Source organism: Hylaeus volcanicus, chromosome 5 (genome assembly GCF_026283585.1).
Source record: "Hylaeus volcanicus isolate JK05 chromosome 5, UHH_iyHylVolc1.0_haploid, whole genome shotgun sequence".
Lineage (NCBI taxonomy): Eukaryota > Metazoa > Arthropoda > Insecta > Hymenoptera > Colletidae > Hylaeus > Hylaeus volcanicus.
The window spans coordinates 9,184,781-9,206,697 of NC_071980.1; the positions used below are offsets into that span (position 1 = coordinate 9,184,781).

Here is a 21,917-nt window from a genome sequence, read left to right on the forward strand (position 1 = left end):
GCGGCTACGTGTCCCGCGATCGCGATATCGACGCTTTTATTAAACGCGGGCACCTTCTGTGATATGCTAACGATATTATCCGATTAACGGGTAGCGTGCGACCGCGCGGACTGTCTGAAGTTTCATAATATCCAGAACTGTTGTGCTCCTCCGATGATCCTATTCTTTTTCGCACACGTGCAGTCCTCCAATGGACGCTTCGGAGTGCTTTGGAGCGTTGAATGCGAGTGTATTAGTGGTAAAGGTGCGGAGGTAAAACGAGTTTGAGCGTTGGGCTCTAGGACACCTGCTTATGCATATGAATTTTCGAGTTAGTATTTCAATAGTTTTATTCATTTATTTCGCTCGATGGTAGGGGTAACCCATTATTATGCAAATGATGCAAAGGTGTACGGATGTAGTAGTCGAAGTAGTTACCGTTTTATCTACAGGTTTATTTAGAAAGAGGTTGCACTTTACAAAGGAACTTCCTGCGAGGGACACTCGCAAAGTTTTACGTTTCTATAGTTTGTGATAGAATTTCATTGAAATGTCGGATTAATTCAGGAAAATTGAAGAAACATACCGATACAATTCTTCGAGTAACTCTGGCTTCTTCCAGATAACAATAAGTGAGCCAATAAGCATGCCGGTATCGTGATTGTCATTTGACGGTTTCCTTTCTCTTTTTAGTTGTACCACAACTAGTGGTCTGGCTTTCCTACTATATCTACAATGTATAATATCTCTATGGTGCTCCGACATCGTCAATTTTATCAGCGTTAGGCCCGCGTAAGAACGGTATCGCGTGTCGACGCCTCGACCTTCGCGAAAGGTGTCTATCATCGTATATTGTACGTACATCGTCGCCAGTAATGATCGCCGAGGTCAATACGTGCACACCGTCTGCACGGGCCATCGGCTCGCAGACGTATTCGGTTACAGACGTCCACCCGGTGAACGCTCGCGAATGCAAGATTGTGTTTCTCGGATCGCTTGTATAACTCCAGATACCGTACCGAATCAACAAGTATCGTGTTGTCGATACGTAACGCGGATCGATAAGGGAAGGTGTGGGAGTCGAGGATGGTCGGAGGAAATTTCGTACGACGATAGAACGGAATTAAGAATCGCGGATGTCGCGCGAGTACGACCATAAAAATCGATTCAGAAGCGACGGAAGGCACGGCGAACGATTGCCATTCGATGGAAATTGAAAAGTTGCGAGTATCGGTCAATTTCGCGTGGCGGTCGCGTCGAAAGGTTAATTCAATTATCGAGCCGCTAAACGATGTCTCCTTGGTTCCGCTGCGTCGCGTGCTCCGTTCCAAGGTACATTCGAATCTAATCGCAATTGTGTGGCGTTAACACGTCAAGTACGTGGCTTTGAGATTTTCCGACATTCGTCTTAAAAATAGATGCATAAAAAAAACCTCCAAAAGGGAAGTTTGCATCCCGTAAATTTGGTCTTATCGTCGGTTAGCTTCCCCCACACGTGTAGCGTCGGACACGCGGCACGCGTGCGCGTACCGGGGTGGAAAAACATTGGCTGCACTTTCCGCATCGTCGTCTCGTCGATCCCCGTACGTGTCACGTAGGTAGCTAGCGTACGTACATCCCGATTCGAGTTTCGGGAATAATGGCGGCATCGCGTCCTGCCGTCGATTCATTTTTACCCAATTTCACGCACCGGTACACCGACCCCCTTCCGCAGGATCCCGCTCTACTCCACCCCCGTGTCCCGAAATCGTCTCTCCTCTTCCGTTTTGTCGCACAGTGGACAAATCCGTCGATCTGGTTGGACGAAAGTTCGAACGAAGAATTTTTTAATATTTATTGGTTGCCACGTTCAATTTTGTATCGAACACGCAAAGTTGAACACTAAATGGACCAGTATCTCACATTTTGTGCAAATTTGAGTACGTTGCAGTTTTCGGCGATACTTAAACGTATCATGAAAGATTTTTCAAAATTCCACAAAATTAGGGATTTTATAAGCGTTTGAAAATCAGTTTTGTTCATACATTCACGTAAACTCGAATTAATCTGTTCAGTTCATTGATTACTGGTCACTGTGCATTCGGGGATGAAACAAAAATACTACGTTGTCGCCTTGTTTTTTTTTTTTAAAGATTCCTCTACCATTCCTGTACCGAATCCAACGGTAAAAACCTCTGATATCGAAATTTAATTTTGGGGTTTCGGCCAGTTTTCCGGATAAAGAACCACCGTACGTCGATCCGAGTTTTGTCCGTTCGTTTCTCTGTTTCCTTTTGGCACGCGCGCGTTACGGAGCGCGATGCTTCCGTGTCGAAAACCGCGCGTTCTACCCTTAATTTTCATCGCACGAGAACGCGTGCTGTTTTTGGCACTGCGGTTTATTTCCGCGGTGGACACCATGGCGTACGTGTAATGCGTTTTCCAATTGCGCGCCAGCGGATCCGCAACCCTCCTCTCGCAACCCCTGCGTGCATTGCCGCATCCCTCTGCCTCATCGTTGCACCCGATAGAAATTTACCCGGCGCGTACGGGCCGAACGTGTTCACGCGTGCACGCACCGTACCGCACCACATCCTGCTCGCCTTTGTACCGCTCGGAATGAACGCCCGCGCGTCCGCATTTTAATGCACTTTGCGTAAATTCATTTCAGCCCCGGAATAACGTTCACCTCGTTCAGTTCAACTCGGTTGTCTATGACTCCGCCTCTAATGGCTCTTCGTTCGCGAACGCGAATTTTTCTCGCTTTTGTGTCGGTTGTTGTTGTCAACGACTCCACTCAGTGACACGGTTAACGGATAACGCGTTCACCGTTACGAGGTGACGAGAATCGCGGGGCGATTGCAGTGATTGGTACAGCGGCTCTGTTCCGATGGATGCACTCTTGTTCATAAGTATATGGACGGTTTTTTTTTAATTGAAATAGTTTAAATTATTAAACGTTTTTAACTACACATTGGAAATGAGATGTAGTGATCACAGATTTTATAGCGATGAGTGGCAGAGTATATCAAGTATTAATTGTTACCTATTGTTGGGATAACATTTAATGCTCTCATCGTTACATGAATTATAATTGTCCAGGTATTTATGGACGAGGGTGTGTATCCTTTTTGTTTTGGGTATTCCTAACTTCCTTAATTTTTCGAATCCAACAAAACTCCTTGGTGGACGTATTTTTTTAAAAATTTACACTTTGAGAAAACGCCTCCAAAAAATAGATTTCTTTAGTTTTAGACAGTCCTAGACTAGAATAGCTCCTCGGAGTGTTCGATAGTAGATAGAAAGATTGATTTCATAGTCTCGCTATTGCGATCGGATAGCGAAGGATTTTAGCCCGACTCATTCGGCTCCCGTCGCATACATGTCGTAATGAGATTTAGTTGCAACGCGATATCTCCGCTGTAATTGTAGCGGCTAACGTTGCGTAACGCGCGTACCAGAGATAATTAATAATTTTACATTAATTATTCAGCGGAATTGCTCAACATACTAATTAACGGTAATGCGTCTAGCGCAATTATTCGTGCAACGTATGCACGCGTTTCAAGTAAAGGAATTTTGTTGGAATGTGACGAAACGAATCGCTGAATCCTATACATGATATAATATGCGCGGAGGGCCCAAGAACGACTCGACGTTTGTAACTTCGTTTCCGAGTACGTTTCCGAGGAAAAATCGCATAGAAAAATGTCGAAGGGTTGAAACGACGTTGCAAGGAATCTTTCCTTTCTCTGCGTGTCGCGATTCCCGTCGATTCTTTGCCCGATGTCGACATTCGCCGCGCGGCGTTGATAAATTATCCAGTTTGCGCGGCTGTGCGACCCCTGCGTGAAATTATTTATGCCCTGCGAAGCTGACGAAAAACTCTGCATGCAGCGCTATACACCGGTTAAATATGGCCCGACGCTTGCCTTTCAGCCTCCCGGGATTCGCGCAGGCACGATAACGCTGATATGAAAATATACCGAAGGGGAGAATTTTTTTTTTTAGGGGGGGGAGGGGAGGAGGAGGAAGGAAAACACATTTCTTCCGCAAACCTTAGAGAAGGGTGAAACGAGTAGTACAAACCTTGCAAGTACTTACGAAGATCACGTGGCGGGCAACGAAGCGGGTATACCTCGAGGTCGAAAGCGAAATTAGGGGTAGTCGAATGGGGATAGAGATTTACCCGTTCTCGATGACGGAACAACGCTGGGATTTTTAATTAATTAAAAGTGAGCAGCAGCTGTCGTAAGCGGCGTGGCTGTTGCCAATTTTCACGCAATTATACCAGTCGTCCGCTGTTTTGTAGGACATTTTCCGGTGACTAACGCGTAACGCCATTGTGTTGCTCGGTGAAAATGGATTGATGGAAATAATAGGCGGGATGGTGGCAAAGAGAGCGAGAGGACCTGGTTTGGCGTCATCGGGGTAGTATCAATTATTTTCAAATTACGAATTTCACCGTGGTATAATTGATTTATCCGCGTGGCACGGCACAGACGACGCGAGTGATCCGTGTTGCGCGTCGCGACACCTCCATTTTTTTTTCGCTTCGTTCCGGATACACGGGGAGAGCCACGAGAACATAGCTCTTACAGACGGTGTAACCTGGTCGCTCCGTGTATCCACAGTCCATCATTCTCGGTAATCGAGGTTAGAAATTTATCACTCTAAACCCTTTGACTGCGAAGGGCGTATACATCTGTTCTCGAAAATAAGGCACGGAGAAATTTTTAAATTCGTCAAATCGATGCTTCACACGTTCGGAAATATTACTTTCTCAAAAAACATGGGAATAGCAATCCGAGGTTCGAGATGCAATTCAAATTAGTATCTCCGAGTTGATTAAACTCTATAAGATGATATTTCCTTAAAAATTCGTCTCACAAAATCGTCTGCCGGTCAAAGAGTTAATGGATTGGACTAATGTATCGTTACTTTTGTAAGTAATCTACGTACGCTCTACGTACCAATCTAACGATAACGAGACCTTCCAAGAACGAAACATATAAACATTGCTCACGTTGTCCCTTGTGTGTTCTCTAGCGTGGCGCTTGCGAGGAAATCGAAATGGTCGAGTTGTGCGGTAGCGGGCAACCGACTTCGGCGATGGGTGTGATGGGGATCGGCTCGGTGGTGTCCGCGGCGACGTCGTCCTCCTCCTCGTCGACGTCGACCACGGCGGCGTCGTCCTCGGCATCGGGGCGCGCCGGTGTCCTGGAAACGCAGGTACGCGGCCAGTGGTACCGCGTGTTCGTCTCGCTGGAGGACGATTACCTCAGCATCTCTCTGGACGAGAGTTGCGAGACTGGTAACAACGCTCTGAACAACGGCAACATCAACAACAACAATGTGGACAGCCTGAACGATCCCGACGTGCCAGACTCTGTTGCTAACCAGAAGAGGATCGTCCGCGTGGTGAAGAGCGACAATAACGGGCTCGGCATCTCGATAAAGGGCGGCAAGGAGAACAAAATGCCGATCTTGATCTCGAAGATCTTCAAGGGGATGGCCGCGGACGCCACCGAACAGCTGTACGTGGGTGACGCGATCCTGGCTGTAAACGGAGAGGATCTGCGCGAGGCGACCCATGACGAGGCAGTGAAGGCCCTTAAGAGGGCTGGCAAGGTTGTCGAACTCGAAGGTAAGTACGTTTCTGTTTCGTGTTCCGTTTTCGCCTCTTGCCAATCGAAAGATGTTTCATTTGAGTAATGGATAAAATAACATTGCCTATTGCAGCATACAAACAAACATATGTTCTTTGCTGAACGACTGTTAGTCCACGAGTCTGCGGTAGGAGAAGCAGTTTTTCGATCTACAAATTAAAAGCTCAGTTTTCGTAAGAATATAACAAGATAGAGAGGTGTATCGCCGAGTTGGATACTATCGTTCGAGAAAATTAGGATCGAAATAATAGATAGCGATCTTTTCCCAATGCGTAGCATTTACAGTCCTATCTCCGGAACAGCGTAAGCAAATTCGATGATTCCATCAGTCCGAGGGGTGTCCTTTGAATCCCAGCGCGTAATTAAAAGCCAGAGCGTTTCGAAAATTAGGTCGCGCGGTTAAGTTCGAGTAGCCCGATTCCAGGAAACGCTAACGTAGATTCGTTTAGTTGCGCGCGCTGAAACGTTCGAGTCGGATGTAGAAGTAGCTACCAGGGAACCTCGACGGGGATAGGTGGAAGACATTAACGAGATTTTCGCTCGAATTAGCTACGAGTATACGGCGCGTTAAGTTTCCGACGCAGGGTTTCCTGACAGCTCGGTCGGTCGTTTTAATATCGAATTCCGTGCCTCTTTGAGTCTTGGTCTCGCGTCGTTTGCGATGGTTGCCGGCGCTACTTGGAGCGGGACGCCTATCTTGGAGAACGCGAAAAGGGGGTTGGCGGACAAAAGGGGAGAATAGGGAGGAACGAACGACCGTTGTGTCCAGGGGACGAGCTTTTAGCCGGATTAATGCGCCAGGTTCGGGGTACGGGCGTCGTAGGCGTTTCGACGTGAGAGAAAAAGCTCGACGAATCATTTATCCGGTTCCCTTCGTTCGGTCTGGAGAACGAAAACTCGGCGACTTTGTAGTTTCCGCGCGAATTCCCTGTGAGGTCGTACCGCGTCGACTCTAGACGTAGGTATTATCAAGAAGTGCGAGACTGAAAGTACCACCTGGAGGTGAAAGGTCGACGAGAAAACGTGTACGGTAACGCCCGAAGCGTTAAATGGCGCTTCTTTCCGTCTTTCTCGCGTTCTCCATTTTTCCCCCGGCCGCCCTTTTTTTCCACGCCGTTATTTTACTCCCTTTGTGACTGGCTATCGTTTGTTTCTCGTACGAATCTCCGACGAGCGAGGCACAGGCCTCGGCCCAGTGAAGCGCGACGCGCGCGCTCCAACGCCGCAAATGCTCGCGTCGCGTCGGCCTGCATTCTGCATACGGCCTGTGCCTACGACTGATGCGCGATGTACATCCCTCTGCAGAAGTATCAGCCATAGATTGGCCGAATTCTATTCGAATAACGTAGCAATTTATTTCCAACGTTCGAGTTCGTATTCAAAACACGTTAGACCACGACAATAAGAAAGGTGCGAAATATTCAACCCCTCGAGAACCTCTCTGACCTTATGGACGAACGAGGACTACTGTTACTACGCGTACTTTACACTTTTCTTTATACAATATTTATTTATTAATACAATTAGGAAATACTTCTTATCTATAAGAACACAGGTTTCATATCTCGTACGCATGTCGTCCCTGATGGGTTAATCTGTAACAAAGATTACATTCCGTTTCGCAGTCGTGTCAGGTGTCCCGATACTTATGGACGTGGGTGTACGTACCTGACTCTCTCTCGCGAGCGTATGGGTGCATCGGTGTTGCACCGCTCCGGGGCTTTCAGGCTGGCAGCTTCGGCGCGCGGATTGTATGCACGCGAACGCACATGCACCGTTATTTTCTCCGTGTCTAGAAATCACGGGCACCAAAAATTCGCCAGAGAACGGCCGTTATTGAGCCGTTTCGGCTCAGACCGTTTACCGAAATCCGTTTCCGGTCCGATGAAATCCTCCTCTCGTGAACGACCGACCCCGACAGCTCGTTGCACCTCGCATAATCGCGTGTGGTCTTCCTAGAAAATGTCCTTTCCTAACTCGCGGACTCGGAGCTGGAGGAAGGACAGAGTCACGTCAAGGGACCACTTGTAAAATCGAAAGGTTCACGTTGCAAAATTCGAATTTTTTTCTTATAAATTCATCTACCTCTCATTTAAACCGAACAGAAGTCCAGTAAAAATTAGTTGAATCGGTCATTGACGAAAATTTCGTTCCAGTTAATGGAGTTCTATTTCACGCATACTTTTTCCTTTTTTCATGTTCTCGCTTGTTATCGAATGTAATAGAGAAGTTGCATTGTTACGGTTAAAATTTCGTCTCTTCGTTTTTTTTTTAGCGCTATTGTGTTTCGAGTTTTAAAGTGCTGCGATTCGAAAAACGCAAAAAAAACCGTTTACAAAATTAGTCGAATGGTTCGAAACGAACGATAGCCGTGAGCACCAACTTCGCGAAAATCGTTCCTTTAACGAAATTTAAATATGAACACAGTAGACTAGTTTGGGATGCATGGGAACGAGTGAAAAATCGAGTGGTGGACCAACAATGCACGTTCGAGTAGGGTTCCTCGAGGAATCGGTTGAAATCTCCTAGTGTTCGGCGTCGGAACGCCAGGAAGACGCTGTCGTCTCTTTCCAGTCCCTCGACGAGGACACATCGTCTGCGCGACAGCTTTTCTTTTATTCAGACGCTTTCGGTGGCCGGCGCGCGAGTCCTCGGACACGTAGCGCGCGGCGTGTCGGAGCGCGCGCGAGAGTGCACGACGCTCGTTCCTTTCACTCTATGGGGTTCGGCTAGTTGCCAGTTTCCCGCGAGTGACGCGATATCCTGCACTTTGCGTCCTCGCGAACGTGAAATGCAAAGGATGAGCACGAGCCGTGTGACTCGAGCGCGAAAATTGGCAAAAGGGTCGACTAGTTATCGCAGAGAAGGAAAACGCGAGGGAAGAGCAAGGTCGCTGTTTGACCTCGCACGGGATTGGTTGCGAGGCATTTTGTCGCATAATGTTTATTGGGTTTGGAGCATAGTTTATTGAAAGCGGATCTGGTACAGTTCTTAACACCTTGCCCTACGATTTAAATTCCAGATGTACCATAAAGGGTTTATTATTTTGGAATAGATAATAAATCGATAACATTTTATTCCAATTTCTGAATGAATCCTTGTTTGGGGGAGGGGGAGAGGGAGAGGGAGAGGGAGAGGGAGAGAGAGAGAGAGAGATGCAGGGCTTTGGAATACATTACCCGAGGATTTTCATCGAGCCTCGCTCGCGAGGAGTTGCAGTTCCCTCGCATCCCGTTTAAGCGAGATCTCCGGCGAAAACTTCCGGTTCCACGGGTTAAAATTGCAGGTAAGTTGCCCCCACCAGCCTGACAAAGTTTCCGAAAGGGCTTCCCGACGAGAAATCGAATAGAACTTATTCCCTGCTAAACGAAATCGAATTTATTGCTCCGCCGCTTTCGAGATTCAGCCTGATTTATTGTATAGGTCTGGCCCCGTTTTTTCTTCCGCCGCTTCCTCGATTTCTTTCAGCGTGCATGAACCAGGGGGAACGTCGCGGCGAATCAGCCATCCGAGCGATTGTTTCTAGGGAAGATTGATTCGAGATTTTCGTACACGTTCTCAGGGGTGCTGGTCGCCAAGGTCTGCTCATAAGGGAACAATTCTTCGGTTTATTTTTAACGGGAGATCCAGAGTGTCCAAAGCGAACTTTTTTTCGAGATTCCTCTCGTTTCGATTTTCGAGCGTTTACGCAAAGCGAATATTCGTTGCAGTTTGTCGGAATTCTGTTTCCAACGCTTTTCCGCGATTCAATTCCGGGCTCGTCAGATTCCGAGCGCCGATACGCGGTCATCGAATATGAGGGATAGGATTCGTCAAGGGTTGAGAACTGTGGCGGTGAGAGGACGATATCAGCGATCTCTTCCTCGACTTCGCGTGACTTTTCATCGTGGTTATCTATTCTCCGGCAATCTACGCGTCGAATCTACGGAATTTCCCGGCCGTGAAATATCGCGCGCTCTTTATTATGGATCGTCCGCCGCGTGGATTTCGCTTGTACGTTTTCGCTCGAACACGTGTACTCCCGTTGGTACGGTGGTAATCCACGTGGTTGTTGGCCAATGATTCGGTTGTACATAGGCCAGGGCGCCATTATCATATTAGTTTACTCGAACGATTCTTACGCGCTCTCGCGTTTTAGGGTGGTCTGCTAATCCGGACTTAGCAGGTGAGGGAGGCGCTATACGTGATCAGAGAGACGAATCGTCCAGCTTGGAGCTACCTTCGAAGTAGGATCGATATAGGCTTCTTAATTCCAGTGTTTTCCTCATAAAATTACATATTTCTCGTTAAATAAAATTTCGATCAAGTTGGAGAATTCCTATTCTACTTTTCTTTTTTTCAACCATTCGGGTTATTGGATGCCTGAAACGTTACCCAAGACAATCCAAGCAAGTCTCGCCTAAATTTTAAGTAGCCTCGAAACCCGTCGACTCCAGACGTGGTAAGACACAGTGGTGCCACGGAACGAATGAATGAAACGTCTGCGGTTCTGCTACGCGTAACCATTCGTAATTGGAATGCGTAATTTTCGCCGGGCATTGTTCCAAGGAATAGGCTGCATGACGGATGACGCGCGACATCGTCAGGGAAATTGCGTCTTAAATCCTGCAGCTCGGAATTCCTTTCACTGCGAACGTCGGACGAACTTGCTCCTTCCCCTTCAACCCTCCCGTTTCATCCCCCTCGTCCCGTCTCTTTCCGTCAGTCTCTTCTTCGTTTCCATTATCTTAATCGTTTCGGTTAACGAGCTTCCACTTTCCTTGAAAAAGACTTTCACCCTTAATAATCCTCCTAGTTAGGGTATTGCGTGACGCAATAGGATCACTTTGGATATTTCCTTGGCTTTGAGTTTTCGCATACGAATAATAAAGTGATTTTTCTCGAAGCTCTCGAGGTATATTTTACGCGACAAGTTTCTCCTCTCTGTGGTCCATAGACTTCTTTAGAGTTAAATTTCTAGTCTATCGATACGACATAGGTTGTTGCAAGCAAAGGGATACAACGTTGGATAGTTGTAAAAATTGCTATCAGAAAAGTGATTACTCGTTGTGTCTATTTCGAATCGCTTACCTCGCGTCGATCAGACTTTGTATCTCACGTTTATACAGAAAAGCTTCTACGCCTCCTCGATATCACACGGTGTTTGTTCTAAGAGTGCGTCTATCAAAAATGGCTACCGAGTACGTGTTGCACGTAATTGATACGTATTCGGTGTAGGTATCGAAATGGTTTGATATACTGTGCCGATAGCGTCGACGCAGTACCAGTTGTTTTTATGCACACGGGCGAATCTGTTTTCCCCATTGAAACACGAAACGATGACATAACGATAATGACTGGAGAACGGGGCGAAAATGGTGTGGTAAACTGTGCTGATTAGCAAAATTCGGATAATTACACGATGCTAGAAACGAATTAACGTTCGATGGAAATTAACTAGCCTCGTTTTAAAGCTCGTCACGATAATTAGCGCTACTCTTTGCCCGTTCGCCGCATAACAGTACGTTGCGGTAACCGAGCGTTCGTGCATACCAAATTTCCTTGCTCTACGAAGAAAGCGATTACAGTGTTTTTAGCATAATACCAATCCTCGGGCTGCTTTGCCTGGAACGAAAGTCACGGGGGGATGATGAAAGGACACGAGGCACGAGCGGCAATTTTCCTTCGATGGTCGTTTGCTGTTGTATAGGGTCTATCATAAAACGTGGACGTAATTTTGGCAACGTATTCTCAGTACATAAATATATATTCTGTATAAAGCAGGTGTCTCTCGTTTCAATCAAGCGATCGATTAGCTGGTATATACACCCCTCTCCATAAATATATTAAAAATTAGTGCTTTCAGTTCTGCATCCTAACTGCTATATTAGTAGATTCTGCCATAACCATCCACTGATTACGATGCTAGTCTACGTTCTGAAAGAATTGGGATCCTTGAATTACAATAAAATTGAAAAATGTATAATCGCGAGAGAAAAAAGTTAATTTATCGTGCTATCGATCGAATAATTATTTAATTTCGCTTATACATCGTGATAAATATTTTTACTCCCCTTTGGGTGGCGTAATATCCAGACCATGAAGCTGAAATCCATTTAGTACCCAGATATTGCTCGATCCGCGGTGGAATTACGGAAGCTCAAAGGCTGCGAGTTGGCCAATTAATAGTTTAGCTGACATAATTTGCCGGTTTACTCGGGACTCCAGGGCACGTTTCCGAGACAAGTCCCTCGACGAGCTTGTTTCCCATGGAACGAGAGCAGTTATAATAAGCAACAAAAATGAAATACGCGAGTCGCGGATCGCGTAACGAGATTTCCACGTTTCCGTTCGCCGTTGCAGTTAATCGTGACTGGGAGTCGGAGATCTTTCCACCCCCTCGGTTAGGATCACAAGCGGGGATGGCCGTTCCTCTGTCGCGAAATAGGGCCAACCAGAGGAACCTTTGATCTGGCGTTTTAGACGCGAAACGAGAAAAAAGCTGATACACCGTAAGCTCGTTTCTCGAGAGCGGTAATTTCGAGGTGAACTAAACTTATTTCTGGTAGTTGAGCGCGCCGGTTGATCCTCTCTCCTCTCCCGTAAATTACACTCTTCTCCCCGTATAAGAAGTGTCTTCAGATTAAAGGGATCCAACGTTTCACTCGTACGCGCGCCAACCTGGAGAATTATCTTCGCTGCTGAATGTCGGGGGTACCTTTGATAGAAATAACTGTCCACGCGTTACGAGCGCAGGGGGGTTTAGGTTAAAGCTCGTAAAGAAGGAACAGTTTTATTAGTTCTCCTCTCGACGAGGCTGATTAGCAGGCTGCGTTTGTAATCCACGTCCCGTATAAGGTCCACAGAGTTGTGATCGTCGAAGGTTTCAAAAATGTTCGATTTAGAGTACAAAAATGAAGCCTTTCTTCTTTTTTTTTCCACCCTCAGAGGCTTTAGCTATAATTCATTGTAGCTACAGTACGAGTTTAGCGATCCCGAGGTACCTGAGCTATAATAAGGCCTAAGGGCACCAACAGACATCGGATTGGACTGTAATCTAAATGTAATGTACAGAGTTGTGTTATGATCACGCGGACTAAGCGCTGGCTTATGATTATAGAAGCCCAAAATTAAGCCCAAATTATGGAACAAATGTAACAAATGGAAAGGACTAACGCAAACTACTACATAAGGTGATCTATGGATTCAGCGCAATAACTAAATTGACCCACTCGAATAAAACAAGCTCAAGCTCAAGCTATCGTTTCCTCCTTCTTCGTCGACGTCCCTGCCCCGCCGCGCTTTATGTCTCCAGCCTTCTTTCGGTCTCTCGTCTATCTCGTCGACTGCCAACGACAAAATTACAAGCGGGACACGTTCGCGGAAAGGAAGAGCAAAGCGCAGGGTGACGAGAAGGGTTGCTACGATGGGTGGGTGGGAAATGGAAAGGGACCGAGGAAGCAGGAGACGTAGAACGCGACGGCGTCGCTCCTCATGCGGATACCCCGTAAATCATGACGAAGTACCGTAAAGGACGAAATGAAAGGCACGCGAAACACAGCATGCAGAGAGATATATAACGCTCTCGCGAGGACGAGAAGCGCGGCTCGTGCCTCACATTCGAGTTACCGCGCTCGAGTGCTGATACTCGAGGCCACTATGTACACAAATGCACTTACCGTCTACGAGACTACCGCGTCCGTATTCTTCGAACTATTTCTATTTCAGTCTCTGATCGAGCATCGAAAATTAACACTGTGACTACGGGACGATTTTTATTGGGGTGTGTTACTTGAGCAGGGTTGCGAGTCTATGTGAAGTTGGCAGTTTAGAAGCTCATAAATAGACTGCGGATCTTTATGCAAAATAAAATCTTTGCAAACGTACCTACAAAAATTGAATCATTTACGAGCTTCTACAAAGCGAGCTCCCAGCTTTACGCAGACGGATTGCGATCGTAATTCAACGGTGTATCGCTGTCTCTAACTGTCATTATTTTGTTCGTGAATCCAGAACTGTTTCTATTTCCGTGTAATATATATTATCACAGCCACGAATATCCTAGAACAAAGTTCGCTGCAAGAAGTTAACTAGTTAAACGTCGAAAAAAGCCTTTAGCAGAACAATCTGACTGCGACAACACACACCCTTATCAAGACACGTTTCTTACATTCTCGGTACCTATTTCCTCGGGTTTCTTTTCCTTCCCTCTTTCCGTCGTTTGTTTAGATAAAAACCCGCGCGAGGCAGAGTTTACAGCGGCCGCGCGTGTTACGGGGTTCGTTTAAACTCGTTCTGCGTTTTCACCCCTTGCGGCTTGTTTATACTTCTCTTTGTATTATGGACTGTGTATACTTCTCTTTGTATCACGGATTCTTTTCCCCTGTTGGTTTTCACTTTTTTCTCCGCTCGGGTTTCCGTTGGCTTTCGGTGCAGCTTCTGCGGTCGCGGCTGAACAATTTCGAGACCAACGTTGTCTCTATGCTACCGCCGCGTATGGTCTCGAAACTCGCACGAATCGCGGTGAAAAAAACTGTTCTGAGGGATAAGGGGAATGCGGTGACGATACGAGTAAGTAGAATGCGGTTGGGTATTTTCCCCTTAAAAATAATCTTAGGGATTGTTGTTTGTTCCTTTACGTTTCAAAGATAGTCGAGTAACAAGACGATGTTGCCTCTATGTAAAAAGATAGACGTAAACTTACAATTCTTCGTAGAACCTGCACTTTTGTATTAATATATTAGGTCGTTCCATAAGTTCGTGCTACAGACTGTATCGATGTTTAATAAGAGAAAACTACAGAAATCTTATAGTGACGAAACAATGACTACGTAGTAATACATGTAGTACGGAAGTATAGGTATGTACGATGTTGTAACTTCTCGTTACAAAAGCTGACTATAACGTCTGACTTAGTACTGATTCGCGTGTAAGTTCTTTCTTTTTTCTTTTCACGTACTTTTTTCTTTCTTTATTCTCGTGCGAGTTCCTTTTCGCTGCCTGATTCAGTTCTCGAGGAAAAGCTCGCGGGATTTAGTAAACGACGCATGGCGCGCCGAATGAAAATAATGACGCGAAATGCATAGGAGGAGAGGAAAACTATTTTCCCACCTAGCGCGACAATTTGTCTCTCGCGGACCGCGAAGTTTAAAGTGCCACGCGCACGATACCGTGTAAATAGAGCGCGGGAAAGCTGCGCCGTTGGACCGAGTAAGCGGATGAAAAGTGAAACAGGCTACATTTTATGCTCACCGTTCGCCCGACAATGGGGAAAAAAGCCTATTATTGTCGATAGATACGAGAAAAAGTAGCGAACTGGGACGCGCGATATTAATTTATTGCGATAGCCGTGGTTGCAGAACGCTACCCTATTCCGAGCCCAACGATGGGAAAAATTTTCTGCAAACAATGGGCGAACAAAAACACGGTATAGTGATTTATTCCCGATGTTCATTCGGTCGAACAGTTGTACAGCCACGTTTCTATTCGTTCGGTATGAAATTTAATTTCATTCTGTAGATAGAACTCTAATTTTTATTTAACGCGCGAGATTATAACGTTTCGATTATCGACAGACTTTTTACTGCTACTAACTTAGATAAATTCGCAGTATACAGTTGTACGATTTGCTATCTCGATAAGAAATTTGCCCCTGTCTGAATATTTTCTCCTTATATTACACATATTTTACTTCGCTCATTTTTGTTTCGACGACTAATTAATTCTAACGAGCATCGCTCCACGTTCCATATTTAAACGGAAACCAGTATTCGCGTGCTATTCGTGAGAAGAGATTAAATTTAATTGCCATAGCCACTCGTATTTTAACAAGTCTGACCCGCGAATCGGTACGTCGACCTTTCCAGCGTTGGAAATATGTCCAACAGTGGAATTCGTTTTTTTCCGCGATCGGGAAGCGTGCTCGGTGCGCGTCCAAGTGGTCGTCGATGCATCGATAACGCTTATCGCGGGAATATGGGAGTCGTCGGGACGACACGCGCGGTAAACAACGCGGTAAACTGTACTCCTACGCGTAATTACCGTTATCCGGCCGTGAGAGTAATACGCAATTGCCGTCGTTTTTGCAATTAGCGGCGATGATGGGTGAAGGGGACGGAGGATGGCCGCTGCGTGCACGAATGTACGACGACTCGTTTCTCGAGGTCTCGAGCAGGAGGCTCTTGTCACGATACGTGATATATAGCCGTAGATCTTCTATCTCCGTATTGTAATACACGCGCCGCGCCCCTTCCAGCCCTCTTCCGGTCGACCTGTTCCACGAACGCCCTCTCGTAAAACTTCCGAAATTCACTCGACGTAATAAGGCGAGCGTGATAATACCGGTCGGCGATTTCGAAGACTGCCGGGCGTTCAAGCCCCCAAGAACACCGGGTGATCATTATCTCGTTCTTCTTTAGCGCGGTTAGGATTGAATTTAAACGCAGGGAATATCGGGCTGGCTGCGATTTATCACGATTACGAGCAACGGGTTTTAAACGTGGCGCGAAAACGAAGCACGATCGCTGGTGTACTATTTATTCGACGTGTTTACGTTTTTATAAATGTCTGCTCGCCGTGGAATACGTTGAACCCATTGAAATCGTTGTAAATCGATGTACTTGCATCGGTCGTTTCTATTTTCAAATGGTGTCGTCGATAGATACATATTGTGGATCTATTATTGCGACGCATGCAATATACAGAAACACGATCGTTATCGTATGTTGGATTACACTGTTGAAACCGATAGAATATGTTAACGTTAATGCAAGAAGGTAGACGAATCGAATTGAATCTGGAAAATATGTCGCTTCCGCAACGTCGGAGTTATTCTGAATCCTGATTAATTACGCACTCCTCTGTATTTCTCTACACATTAATCACCGGATCAATAGGCCGTAACGATACGTGGATGTTCGTGTCGGTACCCGCGTCTCGGTTCTCAATATAATTATCGTATCCCTTTATGATACCGATTAATCGACCGTGACGCCCCGTATCGATGATGGATTCGATCCCAGTGCATTTTCGTTCAAATCACACCTCAACTTGGATTGTTTTGCTTGCTCCTTACTTCAATCGTTGGAGGATCAAAGTGAAAGGAGGAGACTGAACATTTTATTTATGTACGTTATCTTTGAAACAGTCAAGAAAATTCTAATTGTGTACAACAATTTCAAACATTTTTGTTTGTTTGTTTAATATTAGCATTCCACCATTTTCTTATACCGACAACCGTTGCAGTCGTTGTCATGAATGATTATTCCATTTGGAACTCGAAGAGCCCTCGAGGGCGTGACGGAGGGTATCCGCGGGAGTCCCTATCACCTTATCACCGGTTAATATCGGCGCGTTTTCGCCGCTGGAATTGCGGAAGATGAAACGATAGTTCGCACGAGAACACACGGCTAGCCAGCGAGAATTTCGCGGAGTTATTGCATATCGGTTGTGCGCGCGTGTGTGCGCCAGTGTTAGGCGCCGTCGATGGAATCGCGTGCCGCGTAACATTCCGCGGTCGACCTCGAGGGCGCTGGAATATCCGCTTTTTATTCGAGGTGACATCTCGAACCGGCGCTCTCGAACACGATCCCCCTAAATGGACACACGGAAGCTTCTTATCGGCACGCGCGCGGTTAATGATTATGGAATTACTTTGCATCGGAATCGATGCCTCGAATGCCACGCAACTGCGCCCGACTTGGCAATTTTGTGCCCGCTAAACGGCATCGCGATAGACCCGAGAACTACATAGTACGAGACGACTATCTCGCGGTCGCTATAAAACTTTGAAAAGATCGACAGGGGCTCCCGGACCCTCTCACAGATCCTATCGCCTCTTTAGGAAGCCTTGAAGTTTGAAATTAAAAAAAAAAAAAGTCTCGTGATAAATAGTACCTTTGGTCCAGGCAGCGATGTCACGAGATTTCGTCCCGCGACGTCGTCGTCTTTCATTAGACAACGGAAGCAGACTATTCCCGCTCGATCTTGGTCCGTTTCATTGTCTGAAAGAACGCCTGGCGTTCCCTCTGTTCTTTTCTTTCCGCGAAAGGACGCGTCAGTTCGAACAAGATCAGACCCTGTTCCTTTTCATTAAAGCGATACGAACGGGTGGCACCGGGCGTGGCACATGTTTCTTCTACTTGGTGAAAGTTCCGCCCAACAAAAGCCGGAATCGTTATCATCGTTTCTTTGTGCTTTCTATCGCCCGGGGTTCAAAGAGTCTTCCCCGATACGGACGGTTTAATCGACGTACGAACGAGCGCGAAAAACAAGTCGCCGGGGAAACGAAGAAAGGGATTTCTGCGGAAAATGGAGAAAAAATTCATTAAAAGCATCGAGGTCCGATCGTTTGTAAAACCGGTTCGTCGCGTCGAACGCGGGAGAACACCATTAAACGAACGATCGCCCGTATACCGCGCGAAGATTTGAAAAGCAATCGACAATGGATGGCATCGAGCGACGCATCGAAGCAAACCGGGGTCGTTGGTATCGAACAAATGACAATAAATGGCATGACGCGACACCGAAGACGGGTCCAATTTATTCCCCAGAGGCGAGCCTCGGTCGACAACGTCAGCCGTTCTTTGCCGCCCTTCGAACCTTCGGATAAAATATCGAAAATACATCGACCGCCGCCCGGAGAAATCAACGCTGTGTGCCGCGGGTACACGGGGCGCGGATGATTCGTCCATGCCAATATATGATGGCCAAACGGAGAAACCGGGACTCCCTCGATATTCGTTTCGAATTACAAAAAAACCAATGACACGAGCCACTTTGCCATTCGATGACACGACGACCGAGTATCTCCGCGGATATGATTTAACGATCGCCGTATCAAAGAGACAGGATCCACTCGAGGGTGTATCCTTAAGATTCCCCCTTTGCTAAAGCAATTATTCGTTTTTATACGGTACGCGTGTCATTTATCGTTGTCGCGACGAATCGATTAGAATTAACGTCGCGTTTTTTTTTTTTACAACAATTTACAACAAAACATGGTAGCCTGCATCGTGCGTCTCGGTTCTTCCATGCGCCCCGAGCATCCTTCAATAATCGCGGAAATGTTTCCTCTCGTACACGTTCCATAACCTGTTTCGCCCGGCCCATCTGCTTGCTTCCACACCTCGCGGAAAGTTTAATGGGGTCTGGCTGCGATGCTTGGTAGCGAACAATCTGGGAAACGGTGCACCGGTCGCATTGGTAGCTGCAGTTTGCACGCGTAGGCGGATTTCGAGACGCGTCATTATACGCGTTGCTGTGCTCGCCTCCCTTCCGAGCGCCTCGCAAAAAACGCTCCGTGTCAATGACGCTCCGCGTGACCTAACGTCCACGCACCGACGACTGTGAATCTTCCTCGCAATTAGTTCCGTTCGCGATGGTTCCTCGAAACTGATGTATTCTTTTTGCGCTTGTATGTTTTTATTTTTGATTCAATCGTAATTTCTCTTACTTTTGAGATATTTTATATATTTGACATATGGTTCAATGTGGATATATACATTGAAAATGAATAAATATTAATAAATGTTAACAGCTCTTTGTAACCGAAGAAAGGACACAAATCTCGCTGAATGTACACTTTTTATTTTTTCATCAGTTTCGAGGCAATTTTCGAGGAACTTTACCCCGATTACGTGGACATGTACACAAATTTAATTACCTTTGACTACCTCGCGAACTCGGCGAGATACGATATTTCGAACCGTTTATGCATACGCGGTACGCATAGTTTACAAACGACTGTAATCGTATCCCGTCGACGACTAAATAAACCTGCAATGCGCCACGAGCGTGCCGTTCTTTTTCGCAGGTGTCTATGTGCGCTCGCAATAAAATTTATTTCCCGAGCGGTTGCGGTAAAGGAACAAAGCGATGCTGTTGTTTCGGTGCTCCGATTTCGGAGCAATTCAAATTTCGGCCTTCGTGGTTACGAAATCGCGACTATCCCATCCCAGGTGTCTAATTATTTCTCGATCGTCGCGTAAACGAACAGGTGATTAACCGCGTTATCTGCCAGGCTCGTGAAAATATTTGCATAGTGAACATTTTGTCTCGAGACTGCGGAAGATTAGGCAATTTAATAGTTGTCGTAGTATTTAATTTATTAACCTTGCCAAAATTCATAAATCTGTCCAAATTTATTTTCATTATCGTCTCATATTCAGCCATTTCTGGATGACATGGTGATCAACGTGTTAAACCGGTTACCAGAAGTTGCACTTTTAGCAAAGTTCTTTTGGCGGGTCCCGATTGCTGGCGCGCAAAGATACTGCATCGGCGATTGCACGAATCGCAGAAAAATTAAAGCATCCCCAAAGAGGACCGAGGGTGTACGGGTGAATCCCGGTCTGGCGGAGGATACCGGCGGGGTGAAAATGAGGTGTGTCTGGTTCTCGTCGACGGACAAAGCGCGACTCATCCAGAGTGCGGATTACTATTCCCAAGCGCGATTGCTTGGCTTCGCTCATGTATCCTCTGCCCCTGTTCTCTAGATTTTCATCCCCCTCGCTCTACCCCCGTTGCTCCCGTGGATCCGTAGTTCGTTTTATCTTCTCCCGCCTCTCCCAACCATTTTCTCTCTGATCCTGATTTTGGTTCCCTCGTTTCTTCGGCCGCTAGCGTCTCTATTCTTGATCTCTCCTCCTTCCTTCCACCCCCCTTTTCGACGCGGACTGGTAAAAATAGCGCTCGATGACGGCGATTCCCCGTGGAAATTCGCAGCTAAATTACCAGCCCCCGAATGAAGCTATCGATCTTCCGATGGGGATTACCCTTTTTCCTTCTTCGTTAATTTCTATCCGTCTATACATATATTCCTTACAATTTTCAACCGTCCTGCTCGATTTGTTTGCAAATTACATTTGACGTGTTCACGTCAAATGGACCCTGTCTAATGTGATACACAATTGATTACTCCCCTAAATTATAGATCTAAAATGTTGCAATTTATACGGTGGATGCGCAAGCTTTTATAACCGGATGTCCCTTCAACTTTACGATCTCGTCACGACGCTCTTCCTAGTTTCCCGTCCGCGTTTGTAAACCAGTCGATTTCTAATTCAGCAGTCGCGAAGCTATAAACGCTGTAACCGCATAAGAAGGTTCACTCGATTCAAAAATATTCATGGCTTTCCCGCGGAAATGTATGTACATACTTTACATGCAGCTGGTTCGCGCGGCCAGTAGGGCAAAGTATGCGATCCTTATTGTACGAAGTTTCCATAGCGCGGACCGTAGATCGATCAATTTTGTTTCGAGCTGACAGGGCCATAGGCTTATGCCGATGGACTGGATGTTCTTACGGGTACGTAGGTAGTCCGAGGATGTGCTTCTCCTTTCAGGTGTTTTTCTCTGTTTAGCGAAGGAAAGGGAACAAAGTCGTACTCTCAATTGAAACTTTATGGATCTCCTTTGGATCGAATCGTCAGAAACGTCGAGATGTTTGTGATAATTCAATCGACGACTTTAATTGCTTGTAGTTTCAATCGAACGAACAACGGATCGAAACTTTGTAATTAGACGAGAATTTCGCTCATCTTTGGTCATTTGCAAGGTGGATTGTCGGGTGCTCGGTTTGCAATTGCGGCAACAGATAGAACGGTCGCTCCCCTCTGACGAGAAGGAGACGGACGAGTTGGGCGAGACCCAGGTCCGGCCAGACTATTGTTTCTGTGCCGCAGCTAATTTCCGTTTCCGTTGCTCCGTGACTTCCGTGCGCCACGCGGCGCTGTTCTCCACAGACAGCTCGATCGTTATTGATGCCGCTTCTACGGGATCAAAGCTATCTTTGACGCGTCGCTATCCAAGTGCCGCAGTAGTCGACACACCCGGAAACACGGGAAAAAGGAATTTCGTTGTTCCTGTCGGGAAACTACGACCAAAGAATTAAAGAAAAACGTTGCACGCTCCATGGATCGTGGTCCTTCGAAAACGCTCTGTTTTAGGACCTTAGCGTTACTTCGTCTCTAATCTCGATTAGCGTTTTCTCTTATATGTCCGTACGTGATTCGTTAATTTGATCGACGGTCGAGTCGACGAAACGAGAAGATCTTTTCGCCGTCGACTCAGTTCGTTTTCAACGAAAGAAGCCATGCGAAATTACCAAGTATGATTCTTGCTTCGGGTTCGCTGGAATATGTATGAAAGCATAAGCCCGTGATGTTAGCTGGGCCCAGGACGACGTGTGTGTCCTCTCTCTGAGTACCCTGTAAATTTCTCTTGCCCCTTTGAGTTATTATTCAAAGCAAATCATAGGCGCGGCGCGGAGGATTAAGCTTCCTTTTACATGCACGAAAGCCTGGAACAAGG

The 21,917-nt window shown here is 46.4% G+C and overlaps 1 protein-coding gene across 3 annotated transcripts in view; it reads left to right on the forward strand.

Annotated features, from left to right (window-relative positions):
- The window catches only part of LOC128877385 (beta-1-syntrophin), a 323,668-nt gene that overhangs the window by 8,177 nt on the left and 293,574 nt on the right, over positions 1-21,917 (forward strand). For all 3 annotated transcript variants that reach the window (XM_054124652.1, XM_054124650.1, XM_054124651.1), the window contains one exon: positions 5,008-5,605. In XM_054124652.1, coding sequence (XP_053980627.1) covers positions 5,032-5,605 — 574 coding nt within the window. In that variant the 5' untranslated portion in view covers positions 5,008-5,031. The remainder of the gene's footprint in view (positions 1-5,007; positions 5,606-21,917) is intronic.